The 23,458-nt window shown below is 41.7% G+C and overlaps 2 protein-coding genes across 2 annotated transcripts in view; both read right to left on the bottom strand.

Moving 5' to 3' along the window:
* The window catches only part of LOC143033990 (galactoside alpha-(1,2)-fucosyltransferase 2-like), a 4,503-nt gene extending 955 nt beyond the window's left edge, over positions 1-3,548 (bottom strand). Inside the window, exons 1-6 of the mRNA XM_076199788.1 lie at positions 3,345-3,548; positions 2,663-2,821; positions 1,423-1,512; positions 514-632; positions 131-400; positions 1-25 (exon numbers count right to left, since the gene is read on the bottom strand). The exon at positions 1-25 is cut by the window's left edge and continues 955 nt beyond it. Coding sequence (XP_076055903.1) covers positions 1-25; positions 131-400; positions 514-632; positions 1,423-1,512; positions 2,663-2,821; positions 3,345-3,485 — 804 coding nt within the window. The 5' untranslated portion in view covers positions 3,486-3,548. The remainder of the gene's footprint in view (positions 26-130; positions 401-513; positions 633-1,422; positions 1,513-2,662; positions 2,822-3,344) is intronic.
* Positions 3,549-20,576: 17,028 nt separating this feature from the next.
* On the bottom strand, positions 20,577-22,969 carry LOC143036088 (galactoside alpha-(1,2)-fucosyltransferase 2-like). The gene is made up of 3 exons (XM_076203346.1): positions 22,910-22,969; positions 21,259-21,476; positions 20,577-21,156 (listed from the first exon to the last, which is right to left on the bottom strand). The coding sequence occupies exons 1-3, from the start codon at positions 22,967-22,969 to the stop codon at positions 20,838-20,840; spliced, it is 597 nt and encodes a 198-aa protein (XP_076059461.1). The 3' UTR covers positions 20,577-20,837.
* Positions 22,970-23,458: the final 489 nt, after the last annotated feature.

Genomic DNA, 23,458 nt, shown 5'->3' with positions numbered 1-23,458 from the left:
CACGATGAAGGCCACTTTGCCATACCTGAGTAGAGGAAGAATAAAACTACCTTTAATAAAAAGAAAAAACAATAAAAACGTTCCCAGAAAAAAGGGGCAACTAATTAAACAGGATGGAGACCCTGCTCACCTTCTTCTGGCAAAAGCAAAGGCGTCATGGAAAAATATGGGTTCCATCGCGTTGGAAGCATGCATCACATTCATAAAATGAATGTAATCCGTCCTTCTGACGTGAACTCCAATGACCACAGGCCGTTCGGCACCAGGACCCTGAATAGTCTTGTCTGCAAGGGACGCTTCTTCCATCTGCTTCCTCCACTTCTCCAAAAGTAGGTCTCTGTATCTCTCTGCTGATTGTTGGACCGGGGATTGGAATCGGTAGAAAAATCTCAAGAAGTTCCTTCGAGGTAAAACAAGGAGAAAGTTAGAATAAGTAGAGCGTATTGATAGTTGGTGATGAAAACATAAGATAAACAAGTTATTTTCAAAGTAAAAGACAACAATACTACCAACCTATATTGTATAAAATAGGCAGGATGACAGGGGTACGCATCAATAGCTATGTTTCTATCTAAACCATTCAGGGCCACATAGATCTCGGCAACATCAATTGTCATACCCTGGATATCAGTCTGTTTGAATGTAGAACAAAGGGAAGAAGTAACTAGGATTAGAATACGGTGTATTCAAAGTCAGTCGATTGGATGTGCACATGATAAGACAGTGATAAAGTTCAGCTGATTGAATGGGAAAGACAAGTTGTGCTGTACAGTATTCATGTACACATATGTATATATCTTTGCCCAAACAAACACACTTCCTTACGACACATATTTGATATAGAGATCATCATATTCCGTAGATAGGATAAAGAGTAGATGTCTGATATATAAGAAAACCAGTAGACAATAATTTCAATATAAACTAAAAAATATACAATCGGAAAATGTTCTCCACATCCCTCCTCCGTTTAGGCCAATGATCCTACGCCTATTCCCTATGTATTCTATCTTTTTATAGTGCTGTTCTTTAGTCTCCTAGAGACTTTCAGCATTGGTTATATCTTCAAGCACCCACTAACTATCAGTACTTTTTGGTTTGTAGTTTTACTTGTGGCACCTAAAGGGCCTAGGAACTTCTGTTGAACCTAAGCATATGTAACAGTGGATGCCGTGTGAGAGGATAAGGATTGTACCTTTGAGACCGCTCTCCAACCTTGACGAACATTTTCCACCATTAGAAGCTTACTAGCTTCATTAGCTACACCTATGAAAACTATCAATAGGTTTTATAGGTAAGCCAGCAACCCAGTTTTTAACTAGACACACAAGTCACATCTTAATTTGAAATGACGGAAAGCGTTCACCATGACTGGTGAAAGGTTTAAAAGCACGACACTGAGTAGTTTTTATGGACCCTCACCCTCTTCATGCACTCCTCAGGGAGAGCCGGTAGTGGGAAGTTTGGGAAGATCGGCTTCAAGTAGTCATACATGTCCTTCCTCACTCCAACCTGGAAAAAGAGAGAATGAACGGGTCACCATCAGTTATCACACTGAGTTCCCAAGATACTATGATATCATGAAAAAATTCGCATTCAACTCCAGAACTATATGTGAAGTGTGGTACTGTGCCACGCTTTGGTCTAGGCGCAAAGCGCCGACGACTCATTTCCGCGACGCTGTGCCAACCAAACGGCTCTCCACACATGCGTTACGTCGCCATGCCAGCCAATAAAATCCGACGCTTCACAGGACTTCTCGGTCAGTTTACCACGGTCACTCTTTAGACTGCTTATTTTCTCTTCACGCTGCGGACAATTCACAAGGGTTGCTCTCTGGACTGGGTACTCTTTCCTCACTTCTCAGTCAGTTCAAAAGGGCTACTTTCTGGACTGGTAGTCTTTTCACTCCTCAGTCAGGCCACAGGTCGTCTTATCCTCACTCCTCGGCCAATTCACAAGGATCCCTGGACTGGACACTCTCTCCTCACTCCTCGGCCAGTTTACCAGGGCTACACTCTGGACTGATCTTCATGTCCTCACTCCTCGGTCAGTTTGCAAAGGATACTCTCTGGACTGATCGTCCTCTTCTCGCTCCCCTTTCAGTTTTGTCATGAGTGTTCTCTGAACTAATCACCCTCTTCTCACTCTCACCTATCCTTCTTTCCCGTGTTGATCCGACCCTTCGACTGCAAACCACCAGACCACGCATGGGCGCCTGTCTAATCGATTTTTTTTTTTTTTTTTTTTTTTTTGTAAATATTCTTATATTCAGCTTACCGCATCATCATGTACCTTATACAAGTAATGTTACTTTTCAACAATCCTCATGCATAATACACACATATATATATTTATATATATATATATACATATATAAACATGTTTAATATATATATATATACATATATATATACAAATATATATGTATATGTATATATATATACATATACACATTTGTATATATATATACATATAGTAAATCCATAATATTTGCATAAACAATTCTACTTATCACCATAAAGATTTTCATTTTACACATTTGTAAACATTGAAATTACAACAAAGTTCTTAAGTCAATTTTTGTATGTATAATGTCATCCCTACGTCCATTGATTTTCAAGAAAACCCTGTTTCCTGCACTTCAAGAAGACCCTATTACCTGCACTTTGTACTTCAACTTAAAAGCGATCATATGGGAGGCCTCTGCCATCCTATTGGCAAGCTGGCTTCGCGGCACAATCATCATAAACGGCCGCGAACAGTTGATGACATTGTTCATCAGGAAGGATACGTCCACGCCGTCGAACAGGTTCTCTCCCTGGAAGAGAATATAAAATCATCGATCAAATACTTTGAGATCAGACATGCAGGATACATTACAATCTCTTCCTGGATTATGTTTTTCCTTTCAAGTAAAATGATTTGAAAGCGGACATGCAGGAGAAATGTGAACTTTGGTTTAGGTCAGCATGAAGTCGAGGCATGACCCAATTCAGCTGACTATAATTCTCCGTGGAGGAAATATCACTGTCCTCACGATTGATGGGTCCAGAAAATGCAAGAACCCTCGTCTAGACATTCTTTTTCTGAGGAGGTTCTGTTAGGCTGTGGGTTCCCAGTGAGTCAAACTCACCACGATGAGCAGAGGTGGGGAACGCTCATAGAGTTGTTTATTGTGCTGTGCCAAGTGTCCTTCCCCTCTCTCTCTCTGTCTCTCCCTCTATCTGTCCCTCCCTCTCTCTGTCTCTCCCTCTCCCTGTCCCTGTAGGGGTGGGCCCAGCGTGGGTTTGTCTATACGTGCTGAATGTAAATACAACAATGGTTACATTATCGTAACTCACCTGGCTTCTTTCTGCAGCTGTTCTTCTTTGGTTCACTAGCTGCGGTCTCCATGTAGGAGCTGAGTACTGAGTTAATACGAACAAGCACACGATGACACAAACGACAGCAACGACCACAAAACACTGTTTCATTCCCTTCATGATGCAAAAATTGGGTTTCAACTGAAAAAAAGTAAATAAGGAAAGGTGAAATATATAGTTACTAGGAAATCACCCATCCCGGCCAAAGTTATATCACCTCTACAAGATAGGCACATTATCTACCGACACAGCTGTATCGCTGAGGAACGTGGGCTTTATTCATACACTGGAATAATGAAGATTCAGGTAAACGATTAACATTTCGCTATGTTCATTGTAGAGCACCTTGTAAAAGAGGAAGAAAAGGCTATTCGAAGAATAGTTGATAACGGAGTTACCCCAGCACACTATATTAGCGTAAGCTTAGTCTGCTTATACAAACCAAATAAAACCGCGTCACTCATTATGAGGAACAACACAGATAACACTAGAGAACATACTGGTAGTGAGAACAACGTAGTGTATAAACACACATGTCAGACAGAGAATTGTGCATCCCTTCAAAATACTTACATCACAGTCACAAGAACTTATCTAAAAAGGAAAAAAAAAAGACTATCACCACCGTTACAACGATGGATTTTTTGCTCACTACACAGCACAACACGACAAAAAAAAAAAAAAAGCAGCAGATTTGAGAAATAATGCTTTCATAATTTACCACAGATCACAAGCCACACTCGGTGAGGTCTATGAACTTATGAACATACTGTATAAGCTGAGATTATTAGAATTTTACTATTCCCACCCGACTGAAGAAGGGGTAAGAGATTTCGAAATCTGCAGATACTGGTACCCAGATGAATATTGAAAACTTCTGTTCCACATTGAACAAAGAGGAGAAAAAAATTCTGCAGGTTTGAGCGATCAGCTACACAGAACGTCACCGGCTATCCAATTTAACAAGAATTGTTACTATCATCTTGATTATTATTATTGTTACCAGCTTTATTATTGTTATCATTGTTATCATTGTTATGATTATCATTATTATTATGATTATTATTATTATTATCATTATTATTATTATCATTATTATTATTATTATTATTATTATTATTATTATTATTATTATTATTATTATTATTATTATTATTATTATTATTATTATTATTATTGTTATTATTATTATTATTATTATTATTATTATGATTATTATTATTATTATTATTATTATTATTATTATTATTATTATTATTATTATTATTATTATTATTATTATTATTATTATTATTGTTATTATTATTATTATTATTATTATTATTATTATTATTATTATTACCATTATTATTATTATTATTATTATGATTATTATTATTATATTATTATTATTATTATTATTATTATTATTATTATTATTATTATTATTATTATTATTATTATTATTATTATCATTATTATTATTATTATTATTATTATTATTTATTATTATTATTATTATTATTATTATTATTATTATTATTATTATTATTATTATTATTATTATTATTATTATTATTATTATTATTATTATTATTAATTATTATTATTATTATTATTATTATTATTATTATTATTATTATTATTATTATTATTATTATTATTATTATTATTATTATTATTACCATTATTATTATCATTATTGTTGTTGTTGTTGTTATCAGCATCAATATTATTGTTGTCATTTTCATATATTTTCAGCACTTCTGGGGAGCTAACTTGTTTTTTTTTTTTTTTTTTTTTTTTTGAGTGAATTCTCTCGATCTCTGTCCCGTGACTGCCAACCTGGTGTTGTGGGGGAGGTCTTCCAAATTCTTCTGGGAAAGTCCTTTATGTCGAGACGCCATGAAGCCAAAATATCATAATATATTGCTTTCCTTCCTATCAGGGAAATGAAGGAGACCCGATGGAGAATACAGCTTACCACCGAGGGTGACACCACCCAGTTGCAAAAATAGATAAATGAATAGATAAATAAATAAATAGATAAATAAATAAACAAACAAACAAACAAGCAAATAAATAAATAAATACAGCTTACCACCGAGGTCGACACAGCCCAGTTGCAAAAAATAAATAAATAAGTAAATAAATAAATAAATAAATAGATAAATGAATAAATAAATAAATAAATCACACTGCAACCAAGAAGTGCTACCCCGTGGGGCCGGTGCTTGATCTCTCGATCGGTCCAAGAAACTCACTTGATGTTCTTTACAACTTTTCACCAACTATCTTAGGAGCATACGAATATAAGAATGAAGGAGACTGCAAGAAACCATAAGGCCTATACTAGGTAGTTCCATGTTCATTACCACCTATCACCCTCATCCATAAAGTTGTCTAACCTTTTCTTAAAACAACCGATTGTTTCAGCGCTCACTACATGATTACTAAGTCTATTCCATTCATTGATCACTCTATTGGTAAACCAGTCCTTCCTTATTTCCATCTTAAATCTAAATTTGTCCAATTCAAATCCATTACTTCAAGTACTATTCTATTATCTTAACCCATTCAACTCCGATGACAAGATGTCTTGTCATTTGGTCAAATAAAACAAAAAATCATAAAACACCAAAATGTTTGATCAAACACCAGAAAAATATGACGTCAGTCCTCGCTTCGCTGCGAGCGAAGCGAGGATTGACGTCATATTTTTCTGGTGTTTGATCAAACATTTTGGTGTTTTATGATTTTTTGTTTTATTTGACCAAATGACAAGACATCTTGTCATCGGAGTTGAATGGGTTAATATGATGACCTTGTCTGCATCACCCTTGTTAAAGCCCTTGATCCACTTAAACACTTCTATTAGATCACCTTGCACTCTACGTCTTTCCAGAGAGTGTAAATTAAATGCTTAAGCCTGTCCTCGTAAGATAAATTTCTGAGCCCATGTATCATTTTGGTCATTATCCTTTGTACTAATTCTAATAAAATTATATCCTTTCTATAGTCAAGGGTCTAACGCCAGATAGAGTTTGGTAACTACCTCTGCACTTTTACTCGTAACGGTCCTAGTAATGGAACCTAATGGTCTGTTAATCTTATTACTGGCTCCAATAAAGTACATTTGCCATTTCACTGATATTATGAATATTTGTTTAGATCTTCCTGTAGTACCTCGGCGTCTTCTCCTGGCCTAATTAGGCGTCCTATTTTAGGGTCGTCCACAAACTTACTAACTTCACTACTAATCCCATTGTCCATGTCGTTTATATACACAATGAACTATAAGGGACAAAAAACAGAGCCATGGGGAATTCTACTATTCCTCCATTTGGATTTTACACCGTTTATGGTGATGCGCTGTGTTCTGTCACTGATCCATGCTCTGATTCATTCAAACAATTCTCCTCCTATGCCATGGGCTTTGACTTTATTTAATAGTCTCTAGTGGGCACACCTTGTCCAACGCTTTGCTAACTACTATTGGAATCTGACGCTTTATAGACATTAGTGTAAAAAGAGAGAGGATTAGTTACACATAACTTACCCTTGGTGAACCCATGCTGACAGTCACGAATCAAATTATGTCTCTCGATGTGATCTCTGATTCTATTAGTTATTATTGATTCAAGTATTTTACCTATAAATGACGTCAAACTGATTGGTCTGTAGTTGTGCATAGACCATTTGTCACTCTTTTTGAAAACAGAAACAATGTTTGCCTGCCCCCAAGAAATAGGCACAAAACTAATGTCTACCGACTCATCAAATATATCCGTTAACTGGTCGTAGATTTCAAATTTACACTCATTTAGCACTCTCGGAAAAAATCGCCTAGACCCGGGGATTTTGTAGCTTTAAGTCTATCAATCTGTTTGACTACTTCTGCCTTTCTAATGTAATTCTACTTCCTTCAACTCAACTAAAGATCGGGTTGTAGTCAAATACCATATTTAACCTCTCCTTTGCAAATATCGTGAGAAAATATTTATCAAACAGCTCGTTCATTTTTTTTCCTCGAATCTAAAATGACATGTTTGTCGTTTCTAATTGGTCCTATCCTTTGCTTATGTTTTGTTTTGTAGAGATGCAAGAAGCACTTTGGGCTGGATCTCGTTTGTCTGGCAACCTTAATTTCGTAGTTACGTTTCGCTGTGCGTGTGTTCTTTTCAACCAGTCTTTACCATATCGATATACATAGATCCAAGGTATGTTTCCCCGGTTTTCTTTTTTATTGTTATTATTATTCTTACGTAAAGCCCGTTTTCTTAATTCCGATTTCGTTTTTCAGCCAATCTGACATCCTTTTGTGCGTATTAGTACAATTCATCCACATCGCAGCCCAAGCTGTTGACCTCACGCTTGTGAGTAACTTCGCCCAGGGTTCGCGTACCGCTTTCCATGACCCGATTTTGGTCTGGACACTTGGCTGCAAGACTTCCGGGATGACAGAGCATTCCACCCTTGGCCGGCCTCGCATGTGACCAATCGTCCCAAATGTTTTCTCAGCTTTTCAAAATTGCAAATGTGGGTTTACAAAGAGAAATTTTAACCTCATTATATAAATACTTCTTAGTATCTACACTCGACTACGCTGCCACAACTCGGTTCCCAACAATAAGCAAAACAAACATACACACTTTACAAACTCGGCAGAATAAACTATTGAGAATAATGACAGAATGCACGAAAGTCACTCCAATAGAAGAACAATAATAAAAGATAAATAAATAAAAAATAAAAAATCCCCGGGAGAAAAGTATATGAATATGATAGATCAACGTCTCCCAACCTTTTCCGACCATAGCACCCCCTGTTGTCATGTCTAAGCAGTCCAGTACCCCTATCTTGCTATCTTGTTATTAGAAGGATACAAGAAAGTGAAGTGTACTGCTTGATGATTTATTTTCTTGATTACTTAAAATTGAAACAAATTGACAATATTGTTTGTAGAAGAAATAAGAACACCATAGAAAAATAAAATAACATGAAAAAAGTCAAATGTGCACAACTAGGTAATCAATGATACATATATCAATGTGATTTTCGTGTGCATCACTTCCCAGCACCCCCTGTAATTGGTTTTAGCACCCCCAGGGGGTGCTAGCACCCTAGGTTGGGAAATGCTGATAGGTGTACAGTTGAAAAAGAATCAACAATATTTACCTATCTCATTATATTGCACCAATACAACTAACAGGATTTATTACTGATATTTTATTATCATTATCCCCACCCTTCACGTCCACTGACCACACCTGATTTCCGCCACTGGTAATAAACTGCAGTCTCGGTTACTGAATTTAGTTTGCTCGTATTCAGATACTACGAATTTCACATTGTGCACATTACCATTAATGAGAGATGATCTGTGCGGTCATTTTGTCATTATTTCTATTATTTTCTTGTCGATTTTTGAAACGTGTAGAAGATATCACGGCTGCTGATTCTATTTCGTTTAACATGATTTTTTAGATACCATTTTTCTTTAAGCTGGCTTGAAGTCATCCTTAGTTTACTTAGTTTACATCCTTAGTTTACTTAGTTACTTACCGGTGATAGGGAGGCGGAAGGGAAGGACGATGATGAAAGACGAGACGAAAGCTAACCCCGTTCTTAGCGAGGAATAAAGAACGAATGGTAACGATGGACGATGGTGTATGGATCGTCTACGTGTCCCGCAGGTGTTCCCTCCGATTCCACCATAGTAATTAACATTCTCTCCTGAAAACATATCACGGTACGGATATAGACCAATGATACGTATATTATTCATATATGCGCGTAATACACACACACAGACACACACGTACATACACACACACACACACACACACACACACACACACACACGCATATTTACACAAAGTATATCTTCCAATATCGGTTCATTTGGTAACATTTTCTTTCTTCTCCCCTCCCACCACAAAAAGTTGGTCAGTAAGACTGAAAATCTTAAGAAAAAACATCATATTTAACAATAAGTATGCTGTGTTCTCTAGCTTAATTTGTATTCAAGAAAATCTAATTGTCATGATTATATCTATCTATACATACATACATACATACATACATACATACATACATACATACATACATACATACATACATACATACATACATACATACATACATACATACATACATACATACATACATACATACATACATACATACATACATACATACATAGGGAATCTAATATGATTACGGCCATTCCCTTGAAATAATTCCACCAATGGTGGGATTATTTCTCACATGTCTTGATGAGCTAATGACCAAGGGAATGGCCGTAATCATATTAGATTCCCTATGTATGTATGTATGTATGTATGTATGTATGTATGTATGTATGTATGTATGTATGTATGTATGTATGCATGTATGCATGTATGTATGTGAGAAATAATCCCACCAATGGTGGGATTATGTCCACCCCTCTCGCATCGCCTACTGCCCCGACCCCCCTACTCCCCCTCCCTCTCCCCCTCCCCCTCCCTCTCTCCCTCCCCCTCCCCTGAGGCGATCTGCTAGGGTCAGATCATCAAGCCACACACCACTGTAAGCCTTTTCATGTATATGGAAAAACGTCGCCCTGTTCAGTCCGTAAAAATATAGTTGTTCTGTGTTCTGTGTAATTGTGTTGTGATAAATGTAATCGTTTTGAAAATGACTCCTTGAAGTCGAAACGTCGAATTTTTTATTAAGATAGATAACTTTGGACAGTTGGTTTTCGATCACCCTCCCAAAGTCAGAACTATAGTGAGGAGAATTGAAAATATTAGGAAGAAGATAAATAATTGTGACAATGCTGTGGTGTTTAACTCAGTATACATCTATATATATATGTGTGTGTGTGTGTGTGTGTGTGTGTGTGTGTGTGTGTGTGTGTGTGTGTGTGTGTGTGTGTGTGTGTGTGTGTGTGTGTGTGTGTGTGTGTGTGTGTGTGTGTGTGTGTGTGTGTGAATTTGTATGTTCTGAAGATGTAAAAATAATTCCTTGCAATTGATACGTTAGTAAGAATGTAAGATATCGGGTATCTCGTGTTTGCACACCCTCCCGAAGCAAGATCTATGTTGAGGAAGACTGAGAACATTAACTAGTTCACTTTGCTTGCACCTTCTTTGTTCCTCAATCCGAACAGTGGAAACCACAGTGGAAATAGTGTGGGTCTTTAACCTCAGTGTCGTGGACAAGTGGTAGGAAAGAAAGAAAACGATAGCGTTAGTATAGTACAGGTGTTCGTGCTCCTACGCGTTAGCAAACGTGGCGATAACAGACACCACTGTGGCGGATGATGACTATTTCATTTTATTGTTTTATTCTTATCTTATTTCTGCGTAGTCCTCCAAAGAGAGCAGAAGTACCAAGGCCATAGATCAAGTGGTCAGACAGAGCCACAAGGGCCAGGTCTTCGTCCCAAGATGTACATTCATCGAGGGCCACTGCGTCTCAATGATGCCGGGCCACACTGTCGTGTCAACAGGACAGGTCGTTCGACACCACAAAGGCCATTTTGCCATAACTAAGAAGAGAAACAAAAGATGAAGCCACTCCTAAAAAATCTGTCCAAAAAGAGGGTGGATCGACGAAACAGGTAAAGACAAAAGTGTCTTGGAAATATATGGGTTCTATTACTTTTGAACCGTGCCTTTTGTACTTTTTGTAACGAATGTAACTCATCCTCTTTATATGAGCTCCAATGACCACAGGCCGTTCGGCGCCATGAACCTGAATGGTCTTGTCTGCGAGGGACACTTCCCTCATCTTCTTCCTCTACTTTTCCAAAAATGGATTCCTGTATCTCTCTGCTGATTGTTGGACCGAGGAGTGGAATCGGTAGAAAAATCTCAATATCTTCCTTCGAAGAAAAACAAGAAGCAAATTAGAATATATTAGTAGAGGGTATTGATAATTGGCGAGAAGGAAATAACCCATATGATAAACAAGTTAATGCCAAAGTAAAAGACAACAATACTACCCACCTATATTGTTTAAAGACAGGGTGACGAGGATACAAGCCTATACATATGTATATATCTCCTTGACTTCTTTAATAATGTTTTAGAAAGTATGACGAAAGCAAATCTGTCGATATCATATACTTGGATTTCCAAAAAGCACTTGATACGATCCTATATAATCGGCTACTCAGTCAATTATACTCACGTGGCATCATAAGTAATATTCGTAATTGGATCAAAGATTGGCTAACAGAGATAAAACAATGGGTTGTTTTTTGTATACCAAGAGCTTTTCCCCATCATAAGGGAGGTAGCCAATTCAAAGGCATGTACCTACTCCCACCCATTCCACTCCTATCCATCACCCTTTCCCCCTCTCATCTCAGCTCCTCATGGATGACAGGTCATCCCTGTATCCCGCCCACTGTCCTGGGCCAAAAACAATGTAGCAAGACAGCACGTTCACAACAAAACCGCTTCATTTAAACGGCGACCCCCCCCCCCTCTGTCCCCACGTGTAGAAAAAGAGAAGACGGGGAGAAATCCTTTTAGGCTGCGTTAAAATATCATTCACACATAAACACCCCCTACCAAACCATCCCCCGCCCCTTCCTTCCTTGCATAACTAAATCATCTATACACAATTAATCTCCACTCACCCCTATCTCCTGCATTCTTCCTTCCTTGTTCAATAGACATTCCCCTCCTCAACGCCCCCTTCATCCCATCCATCCATCTCATCCTCGGTCGTCCCCTGAAGTTCACTTCACCCACCTCTGCCTTCCACACCTCTTTTACTAAGCTTTCATTACTCATTCTTTCCATGTGTCCAAACCATCCCAATAACCTTTCATCAGCCCTATCTGCCATCTCCTTTTCCACCCTAGCTCTCCTCCTCACCTCCTCGGGTTGTAATCAATGGAAACTCATCCGATTTGTGTGACACAATGAGCAATGTTCCCGAGTGACTCTGTGCTTGGCCCGGTTCTCTTTGTTATTTATACAAATTATATGAATGTTGCCAAAACCTCTGCTACCGACTCCTACGACTTATCTCGTGCTTTCGATGTCGACCAAAAGCTCTCTCGGTGCTTTAGTGGAACACTTAATGTTAATCTGACATGCCCAGCATTGATAGAGTTATTTCATCCTTGTCCATAGGTAAAATAACTTTAATACGGTCAATAGATATCTATTGTGCGTGGGTCCTTGGACATCCCTTCGTGAATTAAAGTAGCCAGCCAATTACAACACTAATCTGACCCTAATGCCGTATTACGAGAGAGTAACCATAATGACCAAAGAGTGATCTCACTATACTGTTGATACATCATCAAAGACGCGCTCCACACAATGTAGTGCTTGCAGACACAGGCGAGAATATCACTCTGTTACACACGACTTCTGCCTGTAGACGACCAACAAGCAAAGTGTTCTTTGTGTCTGTCTTCTGCAGTCGCTGCAAACAACATTCTCGCTCGTGTCTGTAGGCAATGTGGTATGTCCATGTGGACAAGGTTAAGCTACAACCGAGACCGTCAGCTTTACAGTGCAGTAGGAGTCGCAAGTAGCTGCTGAAAGCTTATCTTAATTTATTTATATATTTTCTAGGGAATAAGAATTCTGAATGTCCTAAAATGTTCCACTGGTGGACAAAACGAATTCCTCGAGACTGGATCGCTACATCATTCTTGACTTTGACCTTGATATAAGTAACTAAACGCTTACTTGTATTAATACATACATATATACATACATATACCAAGGCTTTTTCCCCCTTACCAGGGAGGTAGCCAAAAAGGAAAAGGCATAAAATCATTCCCACCCATTCCATCCCTGAATACACTCCACAACCCTCCACCCTCCCTCCCATCTTAGCACCTCCTAGATGACGGGTCATCCCTGCACCCTGTCCACTGCCCTGGGTCAGAAGCAGTGTCGCAAGACACAGCACATCCACAGCAAGGCCGCTTCATTAAATCGGCGACCCCCCCTCTCCGTCCCCCCATATAAAGGAGAGGACGGGGAGAAATCCCTTCGGGCTGCATCAAAATTTTGCAAACACACACTACCTCACCCCCCATCCCCCCGTCCATTCCACCTCATGCATCACAACATCATCCATATACAACCATTCTCCATTCACCCCTGTCTTCTGTCCTCTCCCGTCCTTCTTCAACAGACATTCCCCTCTTCCCCAAAGCCCCCTTCACCCCATCCATCCATCTCATCCTAGGACGTCCCCTCATGTTCACTCCCTCCACATCTGCCTTCCATACCTCCTTTACTAGTCTTTCTTCACTCATTCTTTCCATGTGTCCAAACCATCCTAATACTCTTTCATCAACCCTATCTCCCAACTCCCTTTCCACCCCTGTTCTCCTCCTCACCTCCTCATTTCTCACTCTATCTAGCCTAGTAACCCCCATCATACTTCTCAGACACTTCATCTCAAACACATTCAAGCTCCTTCTCTCTTCCTCTCTTATGTTCCATGTTTCTGCTCCATACAGTGCTGTTGGCACAATCACTCCTTCATACAGTCTCCTCTTCGCATCCATTCCCAAATTTCTATTCCTTATTACACTTTTTAATCCACCAAGGCATTTATTTGCTTCTCTCAATCTACATTCTACCTCCACCTTCACTCCACCTTTTCCTGCCACATTTGCACCCAAGTATCTAAAACTATCCACTTCCTCCAGTTGCTCTCCCTTAATGCTCACTTCCAGATTACTGCCACTTTCACCCCTTGTACATCTCATCACCTTACTTTTACCCACATTTATCTTCAGCTTTCTTCTATCACACACTCTCCCAAACTCTGTCACCAACTTCCTCAATCCCTCCTCCGATCCTACCACAAGCGCAGTGTCGTCCGCAAACAACAGCTGGCTCACCTCCCACTTTTCTCCATTTTCTTTAACCATCTCCAATCCCTGACCCACTACCCTTGCACTACCTCTCGCACTACCCCATCCATGTATAAATTGAACAGCCAGGGTGACATAACGCATCCTTGACGAAGTCCCACCTTTACCTCAAACCACTCACTCTTTCAATTTCTAATCCTGACGCAAGCTCTACTACTCTCATAAAAACTCTTGACAGCTCCGAGAAGCTTTCCTTCTATCCCGTATATCCGCATAACCTCCCACAGTGCCTTTCTGTCTACTCTGTCGTAAGCCTTTTCCAGATCCATAAAAGCCCAAAAAACATCCTTCCCCTTTCCCATAGCTTTCTCACATATCTGTCTTACCACAAAAATCTGATCTACACAACCTCTACCCGTCATAAATCCACACTGTTCCTCACCAATTACTCCTTCTGTTCCTCTCCTAATCCTCTCAATCAAGATCCTCCCATAAGCCTTCCCAACTACACTTAACAAGCTAATCCCTCTGAAACTACTACATTCACACTTGTCCCCCTTTCCCTTGTAAAGTGGAACTATACAAGCACTCCTCCAGTCCTCCGGCACTCTACCTTCTCTCCAGCAAACATTAAATAACCTCACCAACCAGTCCACCATCACTGTACCTCCTTTTTTAAGACATTCTGCATGGCATCCATCTAGACCAGGTGCCTTACCTGCTTTCATCATCTTAACTGCTGCCTTCACTTCATCCTTCCTTATTTCTCCTCCATTTTCCTCACTCATCACTCTCATTTTCTTAGCATTTCCCACTGCAGCTATCTTTCCCTCCCTATCCTCCTTCACATTTAGCAACTCCCTAAAATATTCTGCCCATCTTCCCCTTACTGCCTTCTCCTCCATTATCATCTCTCCATCTGTACCTTTTACCTTTTCTTCTCTACTTGATTCGCCTCCTCTTCCTCTCTTAATTTCTTTCCAAAACATCTTTTTATTACTTTCAAAATTTTGTCATACTCTTACCCCATTTTACATCTGCTCTCCTCTTTGCCTCCTTTACCTTTTTCTTTACTTCTCTTTTCTTTTCTTTGTACCTCTCATATGACTCCCTCGTCCTATTTTGTAACCAATCTGTATTAATAATGTCATGATTTTTTTCTTAAGAAGTATATTTCTCTCCGTTGTTTATAGACATAGACCATATGGAATTTGAACTGATGATTTAGATTTGCGTTATCAAATCAAACGTCGCCATCCCACTTGCCTTGGGTGGCAGTTATGTGGATACGTAATACATTAATCGTTACAACCTTCAGGCAAATGGAAATATACCAGATTGAGCGAGCACATACTTCCGACAAGGAGGCCATGTTCTCGGCCTAATTAACGAAAAAGTTGTCGATAGATAGATTTTATTTCAAAGAAATCTACAAACCTCATCAAACATGAAAACTGTTAAGTGGAAGTAATGGTTTATCATGGGTGTTATGCATTCTTACCCACAAGCATGTTTGTGCGTAAAGTGCAAAGTTTATGCATTGTGGAGTTGTGTGGTAGTTGATCTGACTCGATGGTCAGAAAGGTCAGAAACAGTTGATTGCTGTCATGGGCAGATATATGACAAGCGCACAGATGTTCATTATCGGCTGAAAAAAACCTGCACAGCGAAGCTATAGCGATAATCCCATACCACACTCCTGGTCATATGGCCATTTCCCGAAGGTTGAGTGTGGTTTGAATTTTCCGCCAAAATCATCGGAAATTTAAAATTCCCGGCTCTGTGCAGGCATGCGCATTGTCGACCCCACCTCCCCCTCCCTATCCCCTCCCTTCTTACCCGGCTAGCTCGAGCCGGACGTCGCGTCACTTAGATCGCGGAAACGGGACCGAGTGGTTAACTCGCTGCCCACATGGGAGCAGGCGGTCCCGTTTCCTGCTGGTTAATCGTCTGTTAGTTTTATCGCTTTCCGCTTGGCTGCTGGTTTGTCTCATTCTTCGACTTTGATTTTATACGAGCACAATCCGTCCCCGTCTTCGAGCCGTCCCTGGTAAACAACCCGGGTCCTCTCGGAGGACAGGGGACGTGTCTTATGGTACGGAGTGTGGCGCCCCCCAGGGTCATCAGGCCTCTCGGCAGCGCCATACCTCTGACCATCATCGGTCCTCTATTGCCTCACGGTTTGTATCAGGCCCTAGGCGTAGACTTTGACCATATACGATCGCAATCCGTCCCCGTCTTCAGGCCGTCCGTGGTAAGAACCCGGGCCTCTCGGAAGACAGGGGGACGTGTCTTATGGTACGGAGGGTGGCGCCCCCCAGGGTCATCAGGCCTCTCGGCAGCGCCATACCTCCGACCATCATCGGTCCTCTATTGCCTCACGGTTTGTTTCAGGCCCTAGGCGTAGACTTTGACCATATACGATCGCAATACGTCCCCGTCTCCAGGCCGTCCGTGGTAAGAACCCGGGCCTCTTTGAAGACGGGGGGGACGTGTCTTATGGTACGGAGTGTGGCGCCCCCCAGGGTCATCAGGCCTCTCGGCAGCGCCATACCTCTGACCATCATCGGTCCTCTATTGCCTCACGGTTTGTATCAGGCCCTAGGCGTAGACTTTGACCATATACGATCGCAATACGTCCCCGTCTCCAGGCCGTCCGTGGTAAGAACCCGGGCCTCTTTGAAGACAGGGGGACGTGTCTTATGGTACGGAGTGTGGCGCCCCCCAGGGTCATCAGGCCTCTCGGCAGCCCCAAACCTCCGGTCATCAATGGTCCTCTAACAGCCTCATAGCTTGCTTCGTCAGGCCCTAGGCGTAGACTTTGACCTTATACGATCGTAATCCGTTCCCCATACGTCTTCGGGTCGTCCGCGGTAAGAACCCGGGCCTCTCGGAAGAGAGGGGGACGTGTCCTATGGTACGGAGGGGGTGCCCCCGAGGGTCATCAGGCCTCTCGGCAGCCCCATACATCCGACCAATAATGGTCCTCTAACGCCTTAATGGCTCCCTTTGTGAGGCCCTAGGCGTAGACTTTGACCTTTTCCACTCGTAATCCGTTCCCCATACGTCTTCGAGTCGTACGTGGTAAGAATCCGGGCCTCTCGGAGGACAAGGGGACGTGTCCTATGATACGGAGGGTGACGCCCCGAGGGTCATCAGGCCTCGGCAGCCCCATACCTTCGACCAATAATGGTCCTTTAACGCCTTATAACTTTCTTTGTCAGGCCCTAGGCGTAGACTTTGACCTTTTCCACTCGTACTCCGTTCCCCATACGTCCTCAAGTCGTCCGTGGTAAGAACCCGGGCCTCTTGGAGGACAAGGGGACGTGTCTTATGATACGGAGGGTGGCTCCCCGAGGATCATCAGGCCTCGGCAGCCCCATACCTCCGAGCTTCAATGGTCTTCTAACGCCTCACGGCACCACCCTCCTTCCAGGTTTCTTAAAAAAAAAAAAAAAAAAAAAAAAAACCACCCAGCCCTTCTCATGAGCCACAGCCAACCTCTTATCAACTTCACTTGGCTTGAGTTTAAAGATGACTTACCTGATGTTCCACCCCCAAGTAAAACACAAAAGAACTTTAGACTTAGGGAGTCTAGTGTTAGTTAAAATGAGTATAAATTAGTTCAAAGAAACTACAATCATTTAGTGTAATGAGAAGAGGAAAATCAGTTTTAAATAGTACAGTTTAAGTTGGCGCAAAGTGCTAGGTATTACATAAATAAAATGCCTTGACCTTGGAGAAAAAAAAAAAAACAGGTCGAAATGGACATGACTTCTCCTATTCAACTTTAGCTAATATATAGTCATGATGGTCAAGAACTTTACCATGTTGAAATTAATTTCAACGCTCACTGTGACTCAGGTCGAAATGACCATGACTTTTCCTATTCAACTTGAGCTAATCTACAGTCATGATGGTCGAGAATTTTACCATGTTAAAATTAATTTCGACGCTCACCGTGACTCAGGTGGAAATGGACATGACTTTTCCTATTCAACTTGAGCTAATCTACAGTCATGATGGTCGAGAATTTTACCATGTTAAAATTGATTTCGACGCTCACTGTGACTTAGGTCGAAATGACCATGACTTTTCCTATTCAACTTAAGCTAATCTGTAGTCATGATGGTCAAGAATTTTACCATGTTAAACTAATTCAACGCCCACTGTGACTCAGGTCGACATGAACATGACTTTTCCTATTCAACTTAATTTAATCTACAGTCATGATGGTCGAGAATTTTACCATGTTAAAATTAATTTCGACGCTCACTGTGACTTAGGTCGAAATGACCATGACTTTTCCTATTCAACTTAAGCTAATCTGTAGTCATGATGGTCAAGAATTTTACCATGTTAAACTAATTCAACGCCCACTGTGACTCAGGTCAACATGAACATGACTTTTCCTATTCAACTTAATTTAATCTACAGTCATGATGGTCGAGAATTTTACCATGTTAAAATTAATTTCGACGCTCACTGTGACTTAGGTCGAAGTGAACATGACTTTTCCTATTCAACTTAATTTAATCTACAGTCATGATGGTCCAGAATTTTACCATGTCAAAATTTATTTCAACGCTCACTGTGACTCAGTGATGTCACGGTATGATAAGATGACGTCATTGTGATAAATTGACGTCACCATGTAGTCCTATGACGTCAATTTGTGTCCCTGTGACGTCACGAGACGATCCTATGGCGCCATGATCAATCCGGTGACGTCACAGTATAATCACATGATGTCACTAGGTATTAAACATATAGAAGTCCGCTTGTGGGTGATGAGACGTCACAAATTGCCATAGCACACTATTGGATGAAGACGCTCGCCACGGGCTTCGAGAACTTCCCGCGGGAAGACTTGGGGTGAGTTGGATACATACCGAGGGTCCAGGCCCGTCTTCGTGGGAGACGCTCAGGGAACGTCTTCACCCAGCGACCTCGTCCGTGGGCGTTAGTCAAGAGGCTTCCTCTTGACTAACGCCCACGGACGAGGTCGCTCGGAAACGAACTTGGCCTCGCATACTCCCTTTCGGTTTCTCGCTTACCCCGAGGATCTTCACGAAACTAGTGAGAGTGGTAGGCGTACGTTGGACGGAAGCAAGCGTCTCCACACTCATGTTCCTAGACGGCTAGTTGATGCATTTGCCCACCGGGGAGGGTGCATCGGCCGACATCTCAGTGGCTCTGAGTGTGTTGGCGGACGTGGAGTTCGGGGTGGACTGGGACGGGTCTGCCCTTGCTCCCACACAGAGACTTTATTGGCTCGGGATTGAGTGGGACACAGTCAGCGTCCTTCGGGTGCTCCCCTGCGCCAAAAGAGCGTGCTTCTCTCACACGTCCTCCCTCCTTCGGTGGCGGGGGGGGGGGGGTGCCTCAACTTCGCGACCCCGGCCCTTCCACTGAGCCGCTTGGGGCGCCGACGGCTGGTACGGGAGGTCGACAGGAGCATACTGCTTCTCCCGCGTGACCTGCCCGGGCCGATACCCTCAGCACTCCACAGGTTGTTGCGTCCCTGGCTTCGGTCGGGGGCCCTACGCCGGTCGCTGGAGTTTCTCCGCACCCACTCTGTGGAGCGGGTGCGGGACCTAGGGACTGGACATCGACGACTCCCTTGGGGACACGGTGTCTCTACCACTCGGTCGCCCCTGTCCCATGTGTCGCCATGGAAACGGCTCCACCCCTCTCATCTCAAAAAAGTGGAGGGGGCAAAGGGCGACCGAGGAGTGGGGAGGGGCCAGGAACCGTTGAACAGGATACAAATTTTGTATAATTTACGCATTGTGTGAACAGTGCAATGTTGTGCATGTCACATTCTTCGGCGTGGGTACTTGACGTTTCTGTCTCCCCTCTACTGAGTGATAAAATGAATAAGTCTCCCATAGGAAAGACACACGTAATAACGGTTTGATCCAGGCTTCACCTCTCCTCCCACCTGTCCTCGTCTCATGCATAGCTTCGCTGTGCAGGTTTCTTTCAGCCGATAATATTTCTTTGTCGCGGCTCGTGCCGCTTAAATTCTTCTTATCGGCTTAAGAAACCTGCACAGATTTAGGGTCCCTCCCTCCTCCCACAGGCGAAGCCTTCATTTCTCATTGAAGTGACGCGACGTCCGGCTCGAGCTAGCCGGGTAAGAAGGGAGGGGATAGGGAGGGGGAGGTGGGGTCGACAATGCGCATGCCTGCACAGAGCCGGGAATTTTAAATTTCCGATGATTTTGGCGGAAAATTCAAACCACACTCAACCTTCGGGAAATGGCCATATGACCAGGAGTGTGGTATGGGATTATCGCTATAGCTTCGCTGTGCAGGTTTCTTAAGCCGATAAGAAGAATTTAAGCGGCACGAGCCGCGACAAAGAAATATTCTTACCAGGTGCACTCTCTCCGTCGCCTCGTCTCTTCCTTTCCCGGGAACAACTATCTCCCGTAACCCCCAGTCAGACCTTTGTTATTTCAGTTGAGCTATTGTATATTTCATTATTGTAAGTCTGCAGATGATCAGATCTTGTAATAATTTCATGTTATATTGTTCTTTCATTACCCACTAGACTCAACCTGATTCGGTTGCAAAGAAAATCCAAAACGGGAATATTGTGTAACATGGGTAAAGTGAAAATTCTCCGTCTGTCAGACTCTAGTATGGTTTCCGATAGTGAAAAGGAATCAGGTTTTTGTGGCGAGCCTCGGAGACCCTAGTTTCAGCTTGGTAGTGTCGCGTTAAGTCGTAGGATACGTTGGTAGCGTAGATGATGTCCCCCTTTGCCAGTAGTCCTCCAAAGAGAGCAAAAGTACCAAGGCCAAAGATCAAGTGGTCAGACAGAGCCATAAGTGCGAAGTCTTCGTCCCTCGATATGGGTTCATCGAGGGCCACTGCGTCCGGATGATGCCGGATCACGTTCTCGCGGCACCAAGGCAGGTCGTCTGACACCACGATGAAGGCCACTTTGCCATGCCTGAGGAGAGGAAGAATGAAACCACGTGTAATGGAAGAAAAATAATAACAAACGCCCCAAGAAAAGGGAGAATCAATCAAACAGGAAGGAAACCCTGCTCACCTTTTTCTGGCAAAGGCAAAAGCGTCATGGAAAAATATGGGTTCCATCACTTTGGAACCGTACAACACTTTCATATGACGGATGTGACTCGTCCTTCTCATGTGAACTCCAATGACCACAGGCCGTTCGGCACCCTGAATGGTCTTGTCTGCGAGGGTCCCTGTCCTCATCTTCTTTCTCCACTTCTCCAAAAGCAGATCCCTGTGTCTTTCTGCTGACTGTAGAACCGAGGAGTGGAATCGGTAAAAGAAAGAAAAAAAAAATCTCAATGGGCTCCTTCGAAGAAAAACAATGAGAAAATTAGAATATATTAGTTGTGGGTATTGATAGTTGGCGAGAAAATACAACCCAAACGATAAACAAGCTAATGCCAAACTAAAAGACAAAAATACTACCAACCTATATTGCATGAAATAGGCAGGGTGACAGGGGTTTAAGCTAATACTTATGCATATATCTAGACCATTCAGGGCCACATAGTTCTCGGCAATGTCAATTCTCATACCCTGGATATCGCCCTGTTTGCATGTAGAGAGAGAGAGAGAGAGAGAGAGAAAAGAGATTATCGGGATTAGAATACGGTGTGTTTAGAGTCAGTCGATTGTATGTGCACATGATAAGACAGTGATAAATTTCATTTGATTAGTTGGGAGAGACAAGCTGTGCTGTACAGTATTCATGTACACGAAAGTATTTTTGCCCCAAACAAACACACTTCCCACGACACATATTTGATATAGAGATCCTAATATGCCATAGATGGGACAAAGAACAGAAATCTGGGATGCGACGGATCCAATTGGCAGTAATCCCAATATAAACTCATAGAGACACTATCGGAAAGTGTCCTCCACATCCCTCCTCCGTCTCGTCTAGTGATTCTAAACCTATTCCCTATGTATCCTACCCTTATATATTGTTGTTCTTTTAGTCCTTGTCACACCAAGCTTACAACCTGTTTCCGACCACTTCCTTCGACCAAAAATCAAGAGATCGGTCGGCGACACAAATCCTATGCAAGGAATTGAAGTGGAAAAAGTTAATATGGTTAATAAGATGAAAATCTATGTACTGGGGATTACTCAGTGTGTGTTGTAATCTATCTATCGATCTATCCATTTATTTATCTTGTTACCAATTATCAGCGACTTCCAAAGAATACCTGCAACTGGTCGGCGACCACCCCCTGGTCGCCGGTGGTCGGAAGCAGCTCGTAAACTTGGTGTGACTGCAGGGCCCTTAGCCACCTGCAGACTATTTCACCACTTGTTATATCGTCAAGCATCCAGTAACTACCAGTATTTTTTTTTTTTTTTTTTTTTTGTGGTCTTACTTGTGGTAACTACAGGGCCTATGGACCATAGGTGACCAGAGTCTTCTGTTGAACCTAAGTGGATGCCGTGGGAGAGGATAACAACTGCACTTCAGTAACCGCTCTCCTCCCCCGACGGACGTTTTCTATCATTAGAAGCTTACTAGCTTCATTAACTACACCTACGAAAATTATAGATATATTTTATAGATATGTCAGCAACCCAGAACTTAACTAGCAACACAAGTCCCATTTTAATTTGTAATGCCAGAAAGCGTTTGCCATAACTGGCGAATGAGTTAAAATTGCAACCTTAAGTAGTTTTCACTGACACCTTACCCTGTTTATGCACTCCTCAGGGAGAGCCGGTAGTGGGAAGTTCGGGAAGGACGCCTTCATGTGATCATACATGTCCTTCCTCACTCCAACCTGAAGAAGGAAAAAATGAACGAGTCACCATCAGTTATCACACTGACTCCCCGGAAATAGTATGATATAATATAGTTTTCAGTCACTTCCAAAATTTACATGAAATGAGGTACTTGCCCAAATGTCTTAAAATTTGCTTCAAATAATGTACCCTCGCTTCTACTCTTGAAAACAATGCTAATCATAAATTTTTTGTATACTTTCTCAACTTGGCACTAAATGAAGAGCTCTGTGAGTTTGGACAAATATTTCCTTTCAGGCGTAGTTGAAGGTATGTATGGGCACATGTGTATGTGCGTTTGCATATGTGCGTACTCTTGATAGATAAAATGTACTCCTATATAGATTGTCATTGATCCTAACATTTCTGAGTGATTTAGGTAGCTGTTTAGCTAACCAATGTGGTGCACTACCGATAGCTAAACAGCTGGCCAAACCACTCTAAAATAATGATAGTAT

This window comes from Oratosquilla oratoria, chromosome 2, assembly GCF_046742065.1.
Source record: "Oratosquilla oratoria isolate Oo_2021 chromosome 2, ASM4674206v1, whole genome shotgun sequence".
Lineage (NCBI taxonomy): Eukaryota > Metazoa > Arthropoda > Malacostraca > Stomatopoda > Squillidae > Oratosquilla > Oratosquilla oratoria.
This window is presented reverse-complemented; position numbering and strand designations above follow the sequence as displayed.